The sequence below is a fragment of the Mustela nivalis genome (assembly GCF_964662115.1).
Source record: "Mustela nivalis genome assembly, chromosome: 3".
NCBI classification, from domain to species: Eukaryota; Metazoa; Chordata; class Mammalia; order Carnivora; family Mustelidae; genus Mustela; species Mustela nivalis.
Window position 1 is genome coordinate 73,119,120 of NC_139022.1, and position 16,713 is coordinate 73,135,832.

At 38.0% G+C, this 16,713-nt stretch overlaps 1 protein-coding gene across 6 annotated transcripts in view; it reads right to left on the reverse strand.

Moving 5' to 3' along the window:
- Positions 1-12,238: 12,238 nt before the first annotated feature.
- The window catches only part of VCAN (versican), a 111,397-nt gene continuing 106,922 nt past the window's right edge, over positions 12,239-16,713 (reverse strand). For all 6 annotated transcript variants that reach the window (XM_082724685.1, XM_082724682.1, XM_082724684.1 and 3 more), the window contains 2 exons: positions 14,359-14,541; positions 12,239-14,213 (listed from right to left, as the gene is read on the reverse strand). In XM_082724685.1, coding sequence (XP_082580811.1) covers positions 14,086-14,213; positions 14,359-14,541 — 311 coding nt within the window. In that variant the 3' untranslated portion in view covers positions 12,239-14,085. The remainder of the gene's footprint in view (positions 14,214-14,358; positions 14,542-16,713) is intronic.

Genomic DNA, 16,713 nt, shown 5'->3' on the forward strand with positions numbered 1-16,713 from the left:
CAGAGCTTTGTTCTGCTTTTTATTTCAAGTACATGAGGTGAGTGCCGATAAAATAAAATGAAACATAATTTTAAATAAAATTAATTTAAAATAAATGAAAATAGATATATTAGTATGCTCTAATTAATGCCAAATGACAAAAAATAATTTTTGCAGGCTAACTTGAAATGAGCTTTTTTGGACGCATGTAATTATCTGTAGTCTCAATTTTATTTTTAACTGCTAACTGCTGGGGCTGACTTCAATTGGCTTCATTTGTGTTTTAAATAATTAGTATTTAATAATGTATTATGCATTACAGGGATAGTCACAGAGAACCCAAGTTTCAATTACCTGCCACTTCAAATTATAGACTCTCGGTAATTAGCTTCTGCCACATAACCCATAATGGAACAGACCAAAGTTAATAGAAAGCAGGAACAAAACTACATAGCCAGTTTGGCATGAGTAGATTTCAAAATAAACCAATTTGTGTGCCTTTTAATGTATTTCTCTGCAGGAATTAGAAAGCTGTCCGGCTAACCTTCCTGAGTCTCCCTAATTTATAATAAAAGAGATAATAATGAAGATAGTGTCTGCCTCGTGGGGATGACTTATTCACCATGAGAGAGGCATGTAGTTTAGATGTCAGGATTTCATCAATTCCAGTACACAGTACTGTATTTGGAATCAAGTCTGAAGTCCTCACATGACCTAGGAGGCCTTTTATCCAGGGTTCTCCCAGCCAACTGGACAACAGGATCCATGGGGCTGGGGGAGGGGATCAGATCAGATCTGTGAGGGCAGGGTATGGGGAGGTGGGAAGGCTGGGGAGGGCTGGAGGTGCCTAGCCTCAGCATGCTTTGTAAGTGTACCCAATGGGCAGGTTTGAGAACCCTTGTCCTACAAGATCATGTCCAGAGCTGCACTGCCTGCCAGCTTATAAGAAAGGCAAGTCATCAGGCCCCACACTAGACCAAGTGAATCAGAAGCTGAGAGCAGGACACAGTGCTTTAATAAACCCTCTGGCAGATTTTGATATGCCCTAAAGGATGAAAACCAGCGCTCTAAGCTCTTGCCATTCAGAGCATGTTTTACCTTCCTTCAAGTAACATCAGCACCACGTGGGGGCTTGTTGGACATGCAGAATCTCAGACCTATCCCAGACCTCCTGAAGTAGAGTCTGCATTAGAACAAAATCCCCAGGTGACAGGTAGGCACGTTAAAGTTTGAGAAGCACTACTCTGACATAATCGTTCTCAACCTTGGCTACAAATCGGAAGCATTTGGAGGAGCCGTAAAAATTACAGATGCCCGCTAGGCTGAGCAGGGAGCTCCTGCTTCTCCTATTTCAGCGCACAAAGCTCTACCTTCACCATTTTGCGATAAGCTCTCATTGTAATAAGGGCTCTACTGCAATGAAATGCTTTGGGCTTCATCTACCCTATTTTCACTAGAACAGCCTCATGATGGCTGCAATAACTAAATTAGTACAACTCTTGCTTCTGGCTATGCTCAGAGGGCCTCGCAGTATCCCTAGATCCCAAAGCAGCCTCTGGTTCTTTCTGGGAGTCTTGACACTCTCACAGACACTGTGGTATGTTCCCTAAAGTCCACACTCTGCCAGAGCCACTAGATTTGCTCTGCTCTTCTCCCCCTAACTATGGGTCACACGGCATTCCTTTTAGCCCAAAGCCACAGCACTGCAAAAGCCTTGGTTTCAATGTCTCTCAAAAAAATAAATAAATAAATAAAAGTCCCTCAGCTTCAGTGGTAAGCATAGATGGGGTAGATCCTTGTCCTCCTCCTACCTCACCAAGAACAGAAATGAAAAACCTTTCCCTTTAGTTTTCAGCGAAATGAGAATTCCCCATAGCAAGGTACATGATTTCCCAGAACTATCTCTTTGGATATATCAGACACCACCAGATCCTAAACACCGGCTTAGGTCGTGGTAGGAGCAGTTATATTTTGGGAGCAAACTGAGTCCTATCGGAACCAAGGCTCAAGAAGCCCCTTCCAAATTCGATGGAGATGCTGGAGCCCACATTTCCACAGGTGCTGATCTCAGGCAGATCTGCTTCCTGCCACGCCTCACCTGCCACTATTTCCTGTGGTCTGACAATCCCTCCTCCCCTGCACCTTTTGGGGAGTTAACTTAGGATCTTTCCGTGGTGTTCCAGACACAAAGGGGGCTTCCCCATCCACTTGGAGCATTGAGTACACAGTTTCCAACTCCCAAGCAAGGAACTGGCAGACGTAAATACATCAAGTTGGGCCAAAACGTTGTTTGGCACCATGTCAGTATACTGTAAATCAACTTACAAGATGGCAGAAGACATGACTTTAAGAGAAATATTTGAGACAGTGTTTTCAAGAAGATTCTTATTTACCACAGAATTATCACAAACTACATGCTGCTTGAAAACAAATCTTCCTTTCCACACTCAAACATTTATTTTCGTTCTGAACTCCCAGGCTATTTCTAGTTTCCAGCAAAGTCTGTTTTGTTCCAAAATGTCTTTAATACTGAAGGAGATGATATATATTTTCAGTGTGTCACTGTAGATGTAGAATGTTCTCAAATTGTTTCTAGAATGCCGAAAACTTTCAAACTTTTCAGGAGCAACTACTGAAAAGCCAGAGGTACCTTGTTTTGTTGTCATAACCTTGTAATAAAGTCAGAAATGAATCAAAGAAAGTCAATAGAATCATTCCTGGGTTATAGTTCCAGCTCAAAAAATATTTGTTGAGTGAATGAAAAAACTGGTGTACAAATGAATCAATTTCTGCTTTTATGTTGGTAGCCTAAACCTAAAGAGATTTCTAAGGGTTATGAAAACTTGGAGCACATTACTTCCCTAATTATTTTCGTTATCTTTTCTTTGAAAGTAAAAAGTTGGATATTTTATTTGACCTCTATTTTCACTTCAAAAATTCGCATATTCACATACTTAGATAAGCATTCTCAGGACACGTGGTAAAAGTGTATCAGGACTTCACTATTGTGCATGCTATGATATGGGTTATACTTGCAAATTTCCTCCAATACTTTCTTGATCTCTGGGATCAAGTTAAATGGCTATACGGAGATTTGCCCACATCTTTCTGGAAAGCAAATTCTGGTTCGGTTCTAATGACAAATATTTCCTTCGGTTTAACAGGCAAGAGTGAAAGTCACAACATACTGACCTCCAGCAAGAAAGGGCACTGATATTTACTCTGACAACATAGGCTTATTGAGACATGAATTGCACCTGTATTTTTCAAAACATTCACTTCTGTGATAGTCTACAAGTCCCAATAGTCCATATATCCTCATCTGCTAAACCATTCAGCCACTTACCTTAGGTGGCTGACAACCGTGGATGGCACATTCCTGGAGCAGAATGGTGGGAGACAGAGAGGCAAACAGCTTCACCTTTTTCTTCTTTTGTCCTCAACTTCTGAAGCTACTGGTTAGTAGAGCTGCTCAGTGAATAAAACATAAGTTCTTGATGGCACCTGTGGCAAGGAGGTAACGAGTTTCTGTCTTAGTTTCGGTGTGCTGTTATTAACATCATCCCACTGACCTTAATTTCAACAGGCTCCCCCTTCACTCCCACACCTAAGGAGTAACAATCAAATGTATTAATGAGCTCCAGAGTCCAACTTCCTGGGTATACCTCCTATCTTATGCACCAAGTGACTTGGGGCTGTCACTGTAACCTCCCTGCTCTTGTTCCTCTGTCAGTAAATAGGAATGACATAACATCAATGTGAATCTTAAGGAAGGTGGTTTAGTCATCCATTGAACAGATGTTTATCGAGTGCCCACTGCATGCCAGGCACTATGCTGGTGTTTGGAACAGAGTGATGATCAAGACAGAAAAGAAAGTCCCTGTGCTCATGGAGCTCACATTATTGTGAGAAGAAACTGTTGGAAATACACTTAGGAGAGTGACTGGTTCCCAATAAACAGTCCTTCTGCACTTAGTTACTGAGCGCTCTTCGGAGTCATGAGGGTTAAAAATAGTGATTTCAAGCAAATACGCTCTTGAACATTTTCTTTCCTAGTCATGTTTTTCTGTATTTTCCAACACGTTTGGAGCGCTGGTTACTTAGGTAGTCAATTAACAACAGCAACAAAAAGAGCAATGACATAATTTAACAAATACCTCATGGTGTCTACTGGAGAAAGATATGGTTCTGGTAATGATTCCATGAATATCCACTGCCGAGGCTCTTTTCAGCCCTGCGAGCTTTTCTGTTATTTCAGCATCTCTCATCCTTTGGTCTAGTCTCTATCCTGAACCTCCTCCTTTGTAGATGGACAAGAATGTTATTTTTGCGTTTTGATCCTGCATTTAGTTAAAAAAAAAAATCACTCCAAATTTTTTTCGTCCTTATACAACAAGAAAATCCCAGGCAACTATTTGCCCTATTGCTAGTGAGCTTCAACTATTTATTGTTTTTTCAGAGGAACTGTCTTATATCTTTAGCATAAATGCTTTGTAGTATTTATTTTCCTTAACTATGGATGCTAAATGTTACAATTAATATTTTTCTTCTTTCAACCTTTCATTAGAGCCTCACCAAACCACAACACCTTCTTTTTAATGACACGTTTTGGCTCTACCTAAATTAGTACAACCTCTAACAATCCCAGCAAATGATCTTCCTTTCCTAAATCCTTTTTCAAAACCATGACATTGTTGTGTTACTCTCATTCTGCAGAAATTACTTGGCTATTTATTTTCCTGGGTTACCTTTCTGCTTTGCTCATGACATCCCTTTTTAAATTCCCAAAGTACTCTTTTGTTCTACACATCCTTGTACAAAATAAAAGTATCTGTTAATTTCCACAATACTCTCGGGAGAAAAGACTCAAAGTTTAAAAAATCGAAAGTATTGCCACGTAGTAAGCATTGGAGATATTACTTATAAGAAAGCCTATGTCATACAGGTGTTTTTAAATGTAGGTTTAAAAAAAATTGCACCTCCTTTTAGCGCTAAAACAATATTCCTAAGACCACATGGTACTTGAAAAAAATACAGAAAAATTTTAGCAGTCTCCTTTCCCCCAACATTTAATGCACACCGGTATGTTTCATAAATCCACCTTGCATGTCACTCTGACCCCAGCAAGTCCGATACCATGCATACGCATCACACCATCCCTAGGTGGCGAACTGGAACTGGAGCTGATTTCTCCCTATTCCTCCCCAGTGAGGGAATGGCCCAACCTTTACTTCTGAGAAGGTCAGTTAAGCTTTAACAAAATTATGCTGAGGACTTGAGGGAACAGAAAGATTTCTGACCCAGTCAGGCAACACTTAAAACTGTGTATTTTACTGGACTACTTCCAGAGTTTACAGGCTGTTCCACTGAACTCCACTAAAGGTTTCTCTTCCTTTCAGCACATCTATCACCTCTGTTGAAGAGGGAAGCCCTTCTACCAATTATTTTCCACTCCTTGGAATCAAGACCCCAGAGAAAATGAACAGAATATTTCTTGGGGTTCCCGGTTGGCTCAGTTAGTTAAGTGGCTGCCTTCAGCTCAGATCATGATCCCGAGGTCCTGGGATGGAGCCCCGGATTGGGCTCCCTCCTCAGTGGAAATCTGCTTCTCCTTCTCCCTCCGCCTGCCACACCCCATGCTTGTGCTCACTCACTCTCTCTTTGACAAGTAAAGGAACAAAATCTTTAAAAAAAAAAAAAAAGAATATTTCTTAAAGTAAAAATTTACTCTAAAAATACATTTTGTAAAAGAAAGTAATATCACCTTCTTAATGGAGACCAGCCCAGCTTTTCTTTTTTACCAATTCATTCCAAGGTAGGTGCTTATCCTTAAACTTGTAGAACTCAAAGACTTACTGAAATGGGTGTTCCAACAACAAAGGGGAAAAAGTCTTCTCTGAAGGATAAAGGCATGCCTCTATCCAGAGAAACAGAATGGGTTGGCAGCTTTAAAATAACCTCCCTTCCCTACTCTTCACACTTTCCCCATATATAGCCATAACACTTTCAAAAATATTGGGGTTTAGCCTCAGAGAAAGTTGTGACGCACATGTGTAACTTGACTCCTACTCTTTTCTTCACTCCTAATTGTAAGACAAGCATTGAAAACCAAACCTGCTTATGATTTCAAGCTAAGGAGTGTCATACTTTATTTTGGAAATTTAAGGCAGAGAAAACAACCTCAGGACCAATCAGTTGCCATGTGGCTATGTTTATGCACAGCTGGGGCCCGACTGAGAAGACTGGCAGTTACGACAATTACGTGGTTAGTGTTTAGTAGTTGTAAGGAAGGAACTAAAGATAACTAAAGATAAAAGCACACAATAGGAAGAAATCAAGAGGAACTCACACATAGTCTTCCAGACTGTAATGTAGCATGCCCATCCTATGATTGATATGAACTGGATTGCTGCCATAATTTCTCTAAAGAAATGCATCTAAAACACTCTGCCAGTCAGGAATCTAGTAGGAAACAGATGGCATAATCAAATTGGATAACTTAAAGATAGTTTAATAAAGGAACTATTTATAATGGTGGGCAGCTTAAGGAAACCACAATTGGCAGTGCAGTACTAGTGGGCCAATAGTGGTGAGGTCTTACTGCCTCAGTCTTGAAGGGTCAAGAAGAGAGAACAGTTGGGAACCAGGGGGCAGAGAAGGTTATCTGGAGATGGGCACCTTGTAGAAGCTAATGACATTATTGCAGGGATAGGGCAGCCTATGAAAATCCCACAGTGTCGGGAAGAAGCCAAGAAGAAACACACGCTGATGTCAGCCTTCTCTCCCTGCGATCACCCACCATTGGTTCCCATGGCTGAACCTGATAGGAACAGTCTCACAGAGTCTCACAGGGCACAAAGCAGGAGGAGAAGGGTATAGAGCATATCTGGAGGGGCAAACGTATGTCTCCTTAAGTCAGATAGTTTTTCTGGTCTTCCACTTCTGCCTTGTACACAACTGGTACAAAGGGAGTCTGGCTTTTGATCAGAGAATGAACAGGAAGCCACGCTGGTCTAATAGAAAGAAAAAAATAAATTTAATGATTGATTTACTTACGATTTAAAAAAAAATCAATTCCTCCATTCTTCTTAGGCACATAACACCTAGAACAGGGTTTTTGGTTTTGTTTCTCCTAAAGCATTTTGGTATACTATGAAATTAGATTTTACTTTGTAGGTCATAGGTTCTGAAGAATTTTGAGCTGGAGAATGCCAAGCTCTATTTGCATATTTTAAAGAATGCCTATAGTATTTAAAAGCTGATTTTGAAAGTGATGCATCTAGAGATAGTAATACTCTTTGAGATATTGAGGACATTTGTGAGAAAGAGAAGGCGAGGGATATGAGAAATTTGCAGAGGTAACATTAATAGGATTCCATTCTTAACTGAATATGAGCATTAAATTATGAGTGCAGAGTGACTCTTAGACTCCTACTTTAAAAAACAACAAACGTGTAGATGGTTATTGGAAGAGGTGGATACTGATTCAATTAGGGACATATGCAGCTAATGTGCCTACAAAATCCAACCAACTGAATACATACCCATCACACACAAGAAAGAGATATGGAAGTTATCATAATGCAGAAAGTCGTTATGGCAATGATGATGGTAGAATCAGGTAAAGATGGAGGGGAGCACAAAGAGACAGCCAAGAATGGAGGCTTTGGCCAAAAACATTTTGAGAAATCAGACCTTTTCCTGTTTTAGTGCCATTGCAAATCTTTCCCATGACTCTAAGCCCCATCAGGGACAGAGACTTGGCCTGTTTTGTTTCTCCTGGAGATCTAGCACGGTGCCCGGCATATGGTTAAGTCCTCGCTACATATTATTGAACAGCTGGTGGGTTCAGCTTGGCTAATGGGCACAGGAGAGGGTGATCTGATTTGGAACTGGAGTTATTCTGAGATTAATTCACTCCCAAGGATACTCCCATTTCTGCATTTTTGGGGGGCTCCCCACGGAATCTGAATTTCTTTTCCTCAACTCAGTTGCTGGGAAGTTACAATATATCTTCTTTGCTTCTATTTTTCAATTTTTAACTTTTTCATCAGAATGATTCATTGAATAATGTAGTTTTTAATTCCTGTATTTCAGACTTCGTTTCAGGCTTAGCCTTTAAGAAATAAATATTTTTAATCATGCTGCTTTATTCACTTCTTTTTGTTTTTGTTTTTTGTTTTCTGTAGAGAAAGATTATCTCACTTTTTTCTTGTAAAACCAGAGGTCCATTTAAAGTTTGGATAGTAATCATCACCAGACTGATAGGACGCATGCTCATAAATATGGAGAGATCATGTACCAAAAATCACAACTACTTTAAGGACTGTGTATCTTAAAGCAGTGGTCTCCAAACCAGGTTGCCTACCAAGATCCCAAGACACGCCCCCCCCCCCCGCCCCGCCAAAGGGTACATGGGCACAAGAGGGAAGCAATTTCCAAAACTTCCAGTCTTACTTGGCCTCTTGCCTAAGACTCATCTGCCTAAGAAGGTGTCTGTTGTACAGGCTGTTTGTTCTCTTTTTGCATCTTCTTTATCAGTTCTCATAAACTTCAGTAGGGATCCAAATCATCTGGAATTCTTGTGGAAACCCGGTTGCTCTCCCATTACCAGAATTTCTCTCATTACCAACAAGTAAGGTAGGGTAGGGTCTTGCTTTTTTTTTTTAAGTTTCTAGGTGGTGCTAAAGGTGTTTTTTCAGGAACAAACTTTGAGAGTCAAAGGCTTCAGACAATCAGCCTTTTCCCACTTTACAAAAAACAACCACCACATCAAACACAGTTCTAATCCATCCTGAATCTTAGGAGGCATTTCCATGGAACATGAAAAACTATGAGCAAACAGAACAAACCAAAATTAATTATCCCAATGATAGTGTACAAATCAAATCTTTTTTTAAGGCAGGTGTTTGCAAAAATATTAAGAATGACTTCATTGAGTGGTCAGCTGAAAGATAATTGAAAACAACTTTCAGTACAATGCTATGGGATTTTTGGCACATAATTCAGAAAGAGGTATAAACGCTGAGTAACGTTGCACAATAAAACTATGGTTTCCATCATTTCCTTGTATGTAAATAAGTTGTCTCAGTGTTTAAATCTGTAAAAACAAAACAGGAACAGAACTGAAGCTAAGCCATGATATATTTCTAGTTCTTAAGTAGTATTTACTCACAGAAATCTGAATTGGGAAAAACAGTCCCAATCATCTCACGGAGATGTATTTCTCTATTTTAAAGATTTTATGTATTTATTTGAGAGAGAGTGAGAGCAGGAGAACATGAGCAGGGGGAGGGGTAAAGGGAGAGGTAGAGGGAGAGGGAGAAGCAGACTCCCTCCTGAGCAGGGAGCCAGAAACAGCTCCATCACAGGACCCTGAGCCAAAAGCAGACGCTTAACCCATTGAGCCACACAAGCACCCCTGAGATACATTTCTAATAAAATTTTACAATTTGTATAATTATCTTTCAAGTTCTGTAATAGTGTAATACTGTTTTGATCAATCATATAATCAGTAAATTACAATGATAATTCAGTATGAGAGAAGATTTTAAACTTTTACACTTTACATTCACAAGAATAATTAATTTTCATAAATTTGTTTTGATCTATATATGTTTGATACCTAAATCAGTAGAAGACTTTCAGGCATATAAATGTATAATATTTGTATAAAATTCCATGGGGGGAACTGAAATTAAAAAACAAGTCTAGGGGCACCTGGGTGGCTCAGTGGGTTAAGCCTCTGCCTTCGGCTCAGGTCATGATCTCAGGGTCCTGGGATCAAGCCCCGCATCGGGCTCTCTGCTCAGTGGACAGCCTGCTTCCCCCTCTCTCTCTGCCTGCCTCTCTGCCTATTTGTGATCTCTGTCTGTCAAATAAATAAATAAAATCTTTTTTTAAAAAAGTCTAAAAATAAGAAAAGAAAAATAAAAAATGTCTGACTGTTAAAAGTCTTATTCTTCAAGCATTTTAAAAATGGATAATAGTAGGTATGAAACCACTATGGTATTTAGATTCCACTGAATATATTTAAGAATAATGTTACTTGTTTATTTTAGAATGTCAATATTTAAAATATGCCAAATATATCATCTTTTACAACTGTTTGACTTTATGATGAAAAATGTTTTTGTTGACAACTTAAAATGTGATGGGCATATAAGCTTTAAAATTTTATTTTAGAAGCAACACTACCAAAAATCATTTCAGACTTTCTGCTTTCAGGCAGTAAACTTTTAATCTTTGGCAGGGATCATGTGATAGGCTCAGGCAGAACTCTGAATTAAGTTTTAATTAAAACCCAAGCTTTGCTTATTCTGTAAACACCTCAACAAAAACCATTTCTGTTCTTGTTTGGCATTCGCTCTTTCTTGTCCAGCTGGGATCCAAACATACAGAAATGAGTAATAATGGGAAAAGATTATACAATCTTGAATGACTCACTCAAAGACCTTTATAAACTTTCTATTTAGACTTGTTTTAGAAAAGAATCATTTTCCCAAAGTTTGGTTTGTTTAGCAAATGTAAATTGTGCAAAAAAAAAAAAAAAATACCCAGATATCAGTACAAAAACATTGCTGTGGGCATTTTTCTTCAAAAACCATCTCACTGCATTTGTAATATTGGGAAACACAAAGAGAAATGCATTAAAACACATTGACATCATCAAGTCTGTAACCACTTGATAATAACATATTTCTTTTTCTAATATATATGTTCTTTGCAGATTATTTTCTTGGGAGATATTCATGCTCAGGTTAGGTACAAAATCTACTCTGGACTTTTTGCAAGCTATTACATCTTTTCTGTCCATTTCCAAACTTCCTAACTTTATTGTACATGATATACGACTTCTGGACAATTAGCTCAAGGCTAACCCAGTTCCTATTTCCTGTACTGTATTGAAAATTCACTTAAGATTAGCAAAGGTCTATTGTCTATGACATTAAAATGATATATCCCTCCCTGTACAATCTCTTACCTCTTTTTCCTTTTAGCTACTCTGGAAGATTACCTCTTCTCAATAGCCCTCAGTGGTAGGGACACATTCTTCTTCCTGATATGCAGTCTAGCCTTTAGAAACAGAAAACCACCTCTGGCTGACTTTGAGTGCAACAAGCCTCCTTAAACCTCTCACTCTGTTCCAGTATTCTGGGTACTAGAACATCCCACAGATTGCATTATTTGCACCTAGATCAATAAAAACTTATGTGATGGGCTTATAAACATCTAATAAGAGTGTACATGCACAAGTAATGAAAATGCTTGTCCACTCCCTTGGGTAATTTCTGTTTAAAGCTCTGGGTAAAAGGTATGACAGACCGGATTGCACATTGTAAGGACAAGCTCAGCAAGGAAAAGAATCTCTTCTGCATCTATTCATGTCCAACTTCCCACATATTTTTGACATTCCAAGAAAAAAACCTCAAAATAATTTTCAACTCGCCTTTGTCCTTTCTGATCTTCTATACAACCTTAGAACATATCATGGATGTGTTCTTCCAAATTATCAGTAAACATATTGAAAAGAATGGGCTGTAAAATAATCCCCATGGGATGCATGTAATATAAAAACTTCCTGTGGGCAGAGACCTGTCTAACTCATTCATTGCTGGATCTCCAGGGCCTAGGACTGTGCCTGACGTAGCAAGTACTCAATCAGTAGTGAAAGAATCCAACATGAAGGAATGGACGGAAATCTGGGTGGACAGAAACTTGATATTTTTGACATCTTCTGATCACTTTTTAGATAGAACCTTCTAGCCAGTAAACCAATCTCTTAAATGTATAACAATTGGAACACAAAATTTTGTATTTTTCTTGAGGATATCATGCAGGCTCTGGAGATTACCTACATTGACTATAAACTAATTATGTGACTTTGGACCAAGAACTCGAGTTTTCTATGGCTGGTCTCTCATTAATCAGACAGAAACAACACCTGTCTCATAGGCCTGTTGGGAGATGATACACATAAAGCACTTGGCCCGGTTCACAGGAAACACTCTGTAAATTGAGGTATCACTTCTCCTACTGCATGTCTCTTTCACATTTGAGATTAATGCCTAACCACGTAGATGTAAACACTATCGGAATTACTCTCTCAGTGTTCGCAGGTATGTATATAATCACTTCTCTGTTAGCCACAAAAATCATTTCATCCAAGCCATCAGCTTGAACTTTGTGATGGAACTAGAACGTAAAAATGTCGGTGCACATTAGCATTTACAGTTGTAAATAACCAGACCAGTCACAGTATAGTAAAAGAAGGACTTTAGGTTTCTTTGGTGAAACAAAAGCAGGTATAAAAAGTTACAAAGGTTTTAGATTTTCATTCACAAAGAAAAAAAAAAAACAACAGTCATTCACATTTTACACTATACACGTTATAATATAAATACAGGAACGTATTATGTGCATTGTAATGAAGGCGAAACATTGAAACCTAAGATGTCAACACAGTATTGTTCTGTGCTCTGGAACACTCAGAGGTGGATTATACTTGGTGCAGCAACCAAGGGAACTTGCTCAAAGATGCTGAGGATGATGGGAGCCACTGTTGCTCCTTCCAAGCCAAAGGAGGTTTCATGAAAACGAATCCGTGTTGGATTTGCTCTTTTTTGCATTTTATTCATTGTCTACTCTTCTCAAGGTTGTTCTAACTGAAACTGGGGAAAGACTCCTAAATGCTTTCTTTCCATTATAGGGTTTTCCTCAAACGTTAAGTGGATAATGACTCAAAGTCATCTTTAGCAGTCACTTTATTCAAATAAAGGGGAGAAAACACAGTAGGAAGAGATAGGGAGAAATGTCAACATGTACACTCCACCTAACAGGAAGAAATACCCACACTCCACGCTTAACTCCTCGCTCAGAAGGGGCAAACACCATTTGCTGAAAGCTATACATTTTCCACTCTTCTCAGAATAAACACTGGATGCGTTCTATCCATCACATTATTTAATCAAGGACAAAATACCTAGATTATATGGTCCCAAACGTTGTAGGGGAAGCAAAAAGGCTAACACTGAAAAATAACTAGCATACTAGGTCAATTTTCAGGTTTGGGGGAAAATAACATCCAATAAATTAAATCAGTATGGCTTACTTCATTTATTTATGTATGCTTCACAGCTGCAGCATTCATACATGAACATTCAAAACTTTATAAAAGATTAAAATGGTTATATATACAAAATTTCTTTCTTTGACTGTGTGTGGCTGTTTTAACAATCCCCCACCCTCCAGAACCCTTAGGTCTGTATCCACTTGAAATGTGTTGATCTGTAACCTTGCAAGTTAGTGTTATGAAAGCCATTAAAAAGGAGACCTGGTTGAGTTAATAATTAGCACTTTGACCCCTAAAAAAATGCTCCTGGTCCTAGAAAAGTCCTCCATTCAGGCCTTTCTTGTAAGTGAAGAAAAAGGAATGCAGCAAAGAAGAGTTCCACGGTGCAGTCCCTAGTTCTGTGGGGATCCTGTCAGCCAGGCTTCGGCGTCACATGGAAGCAAATCGCCCTTATGGCTGACATGGCGCAGTGACCTACGAGACCTTGCATTTTTGTTAGCTGTCCAGAAAAAGCCGTCCTCAGTCTTGCTGACAAAAGCCAAGGGAAACCGTTTCCAGCCTAAACAAACTACAAAAAGCAGCCGAACCAATGATTAAAGACCTCTGAGGCTCCATAATCATCATTAAATACGCCCAAACTCTGTGTGACTTTTTATTTTATATACAGGATTAAAATCAACATTAAATCATCTTATTTACATTGCCATTGGTGCTGAAATGGAAATTTTTAAATAGTACAGTAGGCTGGTATACATTATAAAATGCTCTGCACTGGAGGCAAATAGAAAACTAAAGAAATTCGATAGGCTGGAAACGGTGACTTTCTGCCCTCATTTTCTTTCATCTTGTTAGCTTTTCTTCTGAATGCCAATTCTCTCATTTAAAAACGTTTTTGGAGCACAGCAACCCCAAATGACTGGACGGTGGTCCAAAAATCCAAACCAACTGATAATACTTCTCGAGGTGATAGGAAAGGCACAGGAAGTTAGGACTTTGGCTGAAATGATGAAAACACATGTTCGCCATTTTAGGGATCAGCGCCTGGACTCCTGCCACCTCCGGCTCCAACGGTGATCATGTTTTGATGTATTTATTGAATTGTCCTTTGCTGATGAGGAATTTTTAAAGTATTTCTTAGAGTAAGTCCTTTGGTATGCAGACGCTACATGGAAGGAAAGAAAGAAAGAAAGAAAACACAACAATATTACTTGCTCCATACCCTAAACTACCAATACCGTAGTCGTAAAATGAGGGTGTCTAGTGGTTGTTATAGCACGGTTGTCCATTCTTTCTAAAGGACCACTTACGGTTCATGCAGGTAATTTTAGGCATAGCCCATCTTCCATTTCCTAGGCAACGGATAGTTGGAAGGTGGCGTTGAATGAAACCATCTTTGCAGTGATATCTAATCAGGGAGTTGATTTCATAACGAGGTTTCATCTTTCCAAAGGTCTTGGCGTTTTCTACAACAGGGGGCTGGCCGCAAGCAACTAAAGAAAAGTAAATTGGGTTATTGCCAAATAATCTAAATATTTCTATGAGTATGAATCTTTATTTTTTTCCTCTTTCCCTTTTTCTGCTACCCAGCCAAGTATCCTCCTCAAAGGCAATCATTTAGAATTAAAAAACTGAAAATTTTCAAGAGAAGTACTAAATACTGAGGCTCTGGGCCAAGTTTAAATCTCAGATTATATCACCTTCAGTTGTGTTTTATTAAAGAACCTTTGGGCCAAATGATCATATATGCTTCTATTCATCTGGAAGGGTTACTTTTCTGAAAAATCCCAAATTAAAAATCACCTGTCTCATGCCAACATATGGCTTTTTGGTATGGTCTCCATCAGCATCCTAAAGTTTGTATTTACTACCCATTTTGGAACAATAATGGATTTGTGAAAATTAACTATCACAGTCACATCCCTGAAAAAACTTATAATCTATAATAACACGTAGTTTTGTAATATGGATAAATATGGACAAAACATGGATTTCTAAGCAGAAAGAAAAAATTATTGGTTCCCTTTATGCTTATTTTCTCTGTCTCTTTTCTGCCTGGAAATAGGGGGAAAGTCAGGACACAGCATCCATGTCTCAGTTTTATAACTCACTTATAAATGTCAACTCTTCAGAAGGGTAAAATAAAGGTAAAACTTGGAATATATTACTATCATTCTAAATTTACAATGAAAAGTTCTGAATATCAACACATGTATCAAAGCAGAAATACCAAAAAAGAAACAGCAGTAAAAGAAACCTTGCAATTTTGAAATTCAAAAAGCTGGGAAAATGGATTCAACTGAATTTGTTTTAAACTTGCAGTTTTATTCAATATTAGTGCATTTGTTTTAAATGATATACTTCAATAATTAACTATTATTAAGTTACTGTGTTTTGCTATATGTCTCTAATAAAAAATATATAACTTAACTTCAATATAATTTCCCTAAATAGCACTTCCTTTCCAGTTTACTTTGAGAATTCTGATATCACAAAGCCCATGTCATACGCTCTCATGAAATAATGCAAGCCTTCTAAGGGAAAATGATTACCAGAAACCTTCGTACCAAGATGTTTGGATGTCAGCATCCTAATATCAAAAAGTTTACAAACATTAAATTTATTTACGTAGTCAGAAAGCTGTTTACAACTATATTCTTTTGCAATGACAAATGTGGTTTCACGTAAATATTTTGTTCCTCTGATTTACTTCTCCCTGGCAGAGCAGCTTGGAACATATTGCCCTCACGACAAAGTTATCTTTAAGGAAACACAATCCAAGCGTATCTTTTTATTCACGTAAGATACTGTCACTAGGATAGAATCTAAAAATAGATTATGATGTCATTCTATCTATAACTAAGAAATTAAAAATATTTGTGTATGTGAATATTTGATCTTCACAAATTCCTACAGGATAAACTGCAATGTCTATAAAAAGATGTTATTTTCAATGAGTAAACTACACTATGTATATGGATCAATGATAACTCCAATCTGGAATATCTATAGCCTCTAACTGGTCAAGATACTAGCAAGCATCAGATAGAATGAAACCAAAGAGATCAAAATGTTAAAAACTACCAATTAGATAACTCATTTATACTTGATTCGGTGCTATGCCAACAAATTAAAAGTTGTATTTATCAATGGATAGATTTCTTCCAAAACTATATACGAAGACTTATGATGAAGCTAAAATAATTCAGTGAGTGCGGTATTGGGAAGGACAGGCAAATAGACCAGAAATAGATCCACATATATATGCTCAATACTTGACAGAAGCAACATGGCAGAAAAGTGGGGGAAAGGTAGTTTTTTCACCTGGACAACTGGGTATTATTATGGATAAAAATGTACTTGGTTTCCTACCTCAAAGTATATATGGGAAATGAATTCTAGAAGATTTAAATATAAGAATAAAGAAGGCAAAAACTATAAAATATTTATAAAACAACATAGAAGATCTTTCTGACTTTAGGGTAGGTAAAAATTTCTTAAGACACAAAAAGATTTGAACCATAAAGGAAATTGCAACAAAATGGAGAATCTGTTCATCAATAAATACCACAGGGTAAAAGTAAAAACAATGTACAAATTGTGATAAGATATATACAACATATATAATTGTCAAAGGATTATAAACTAGGATATAAAAAGGATGA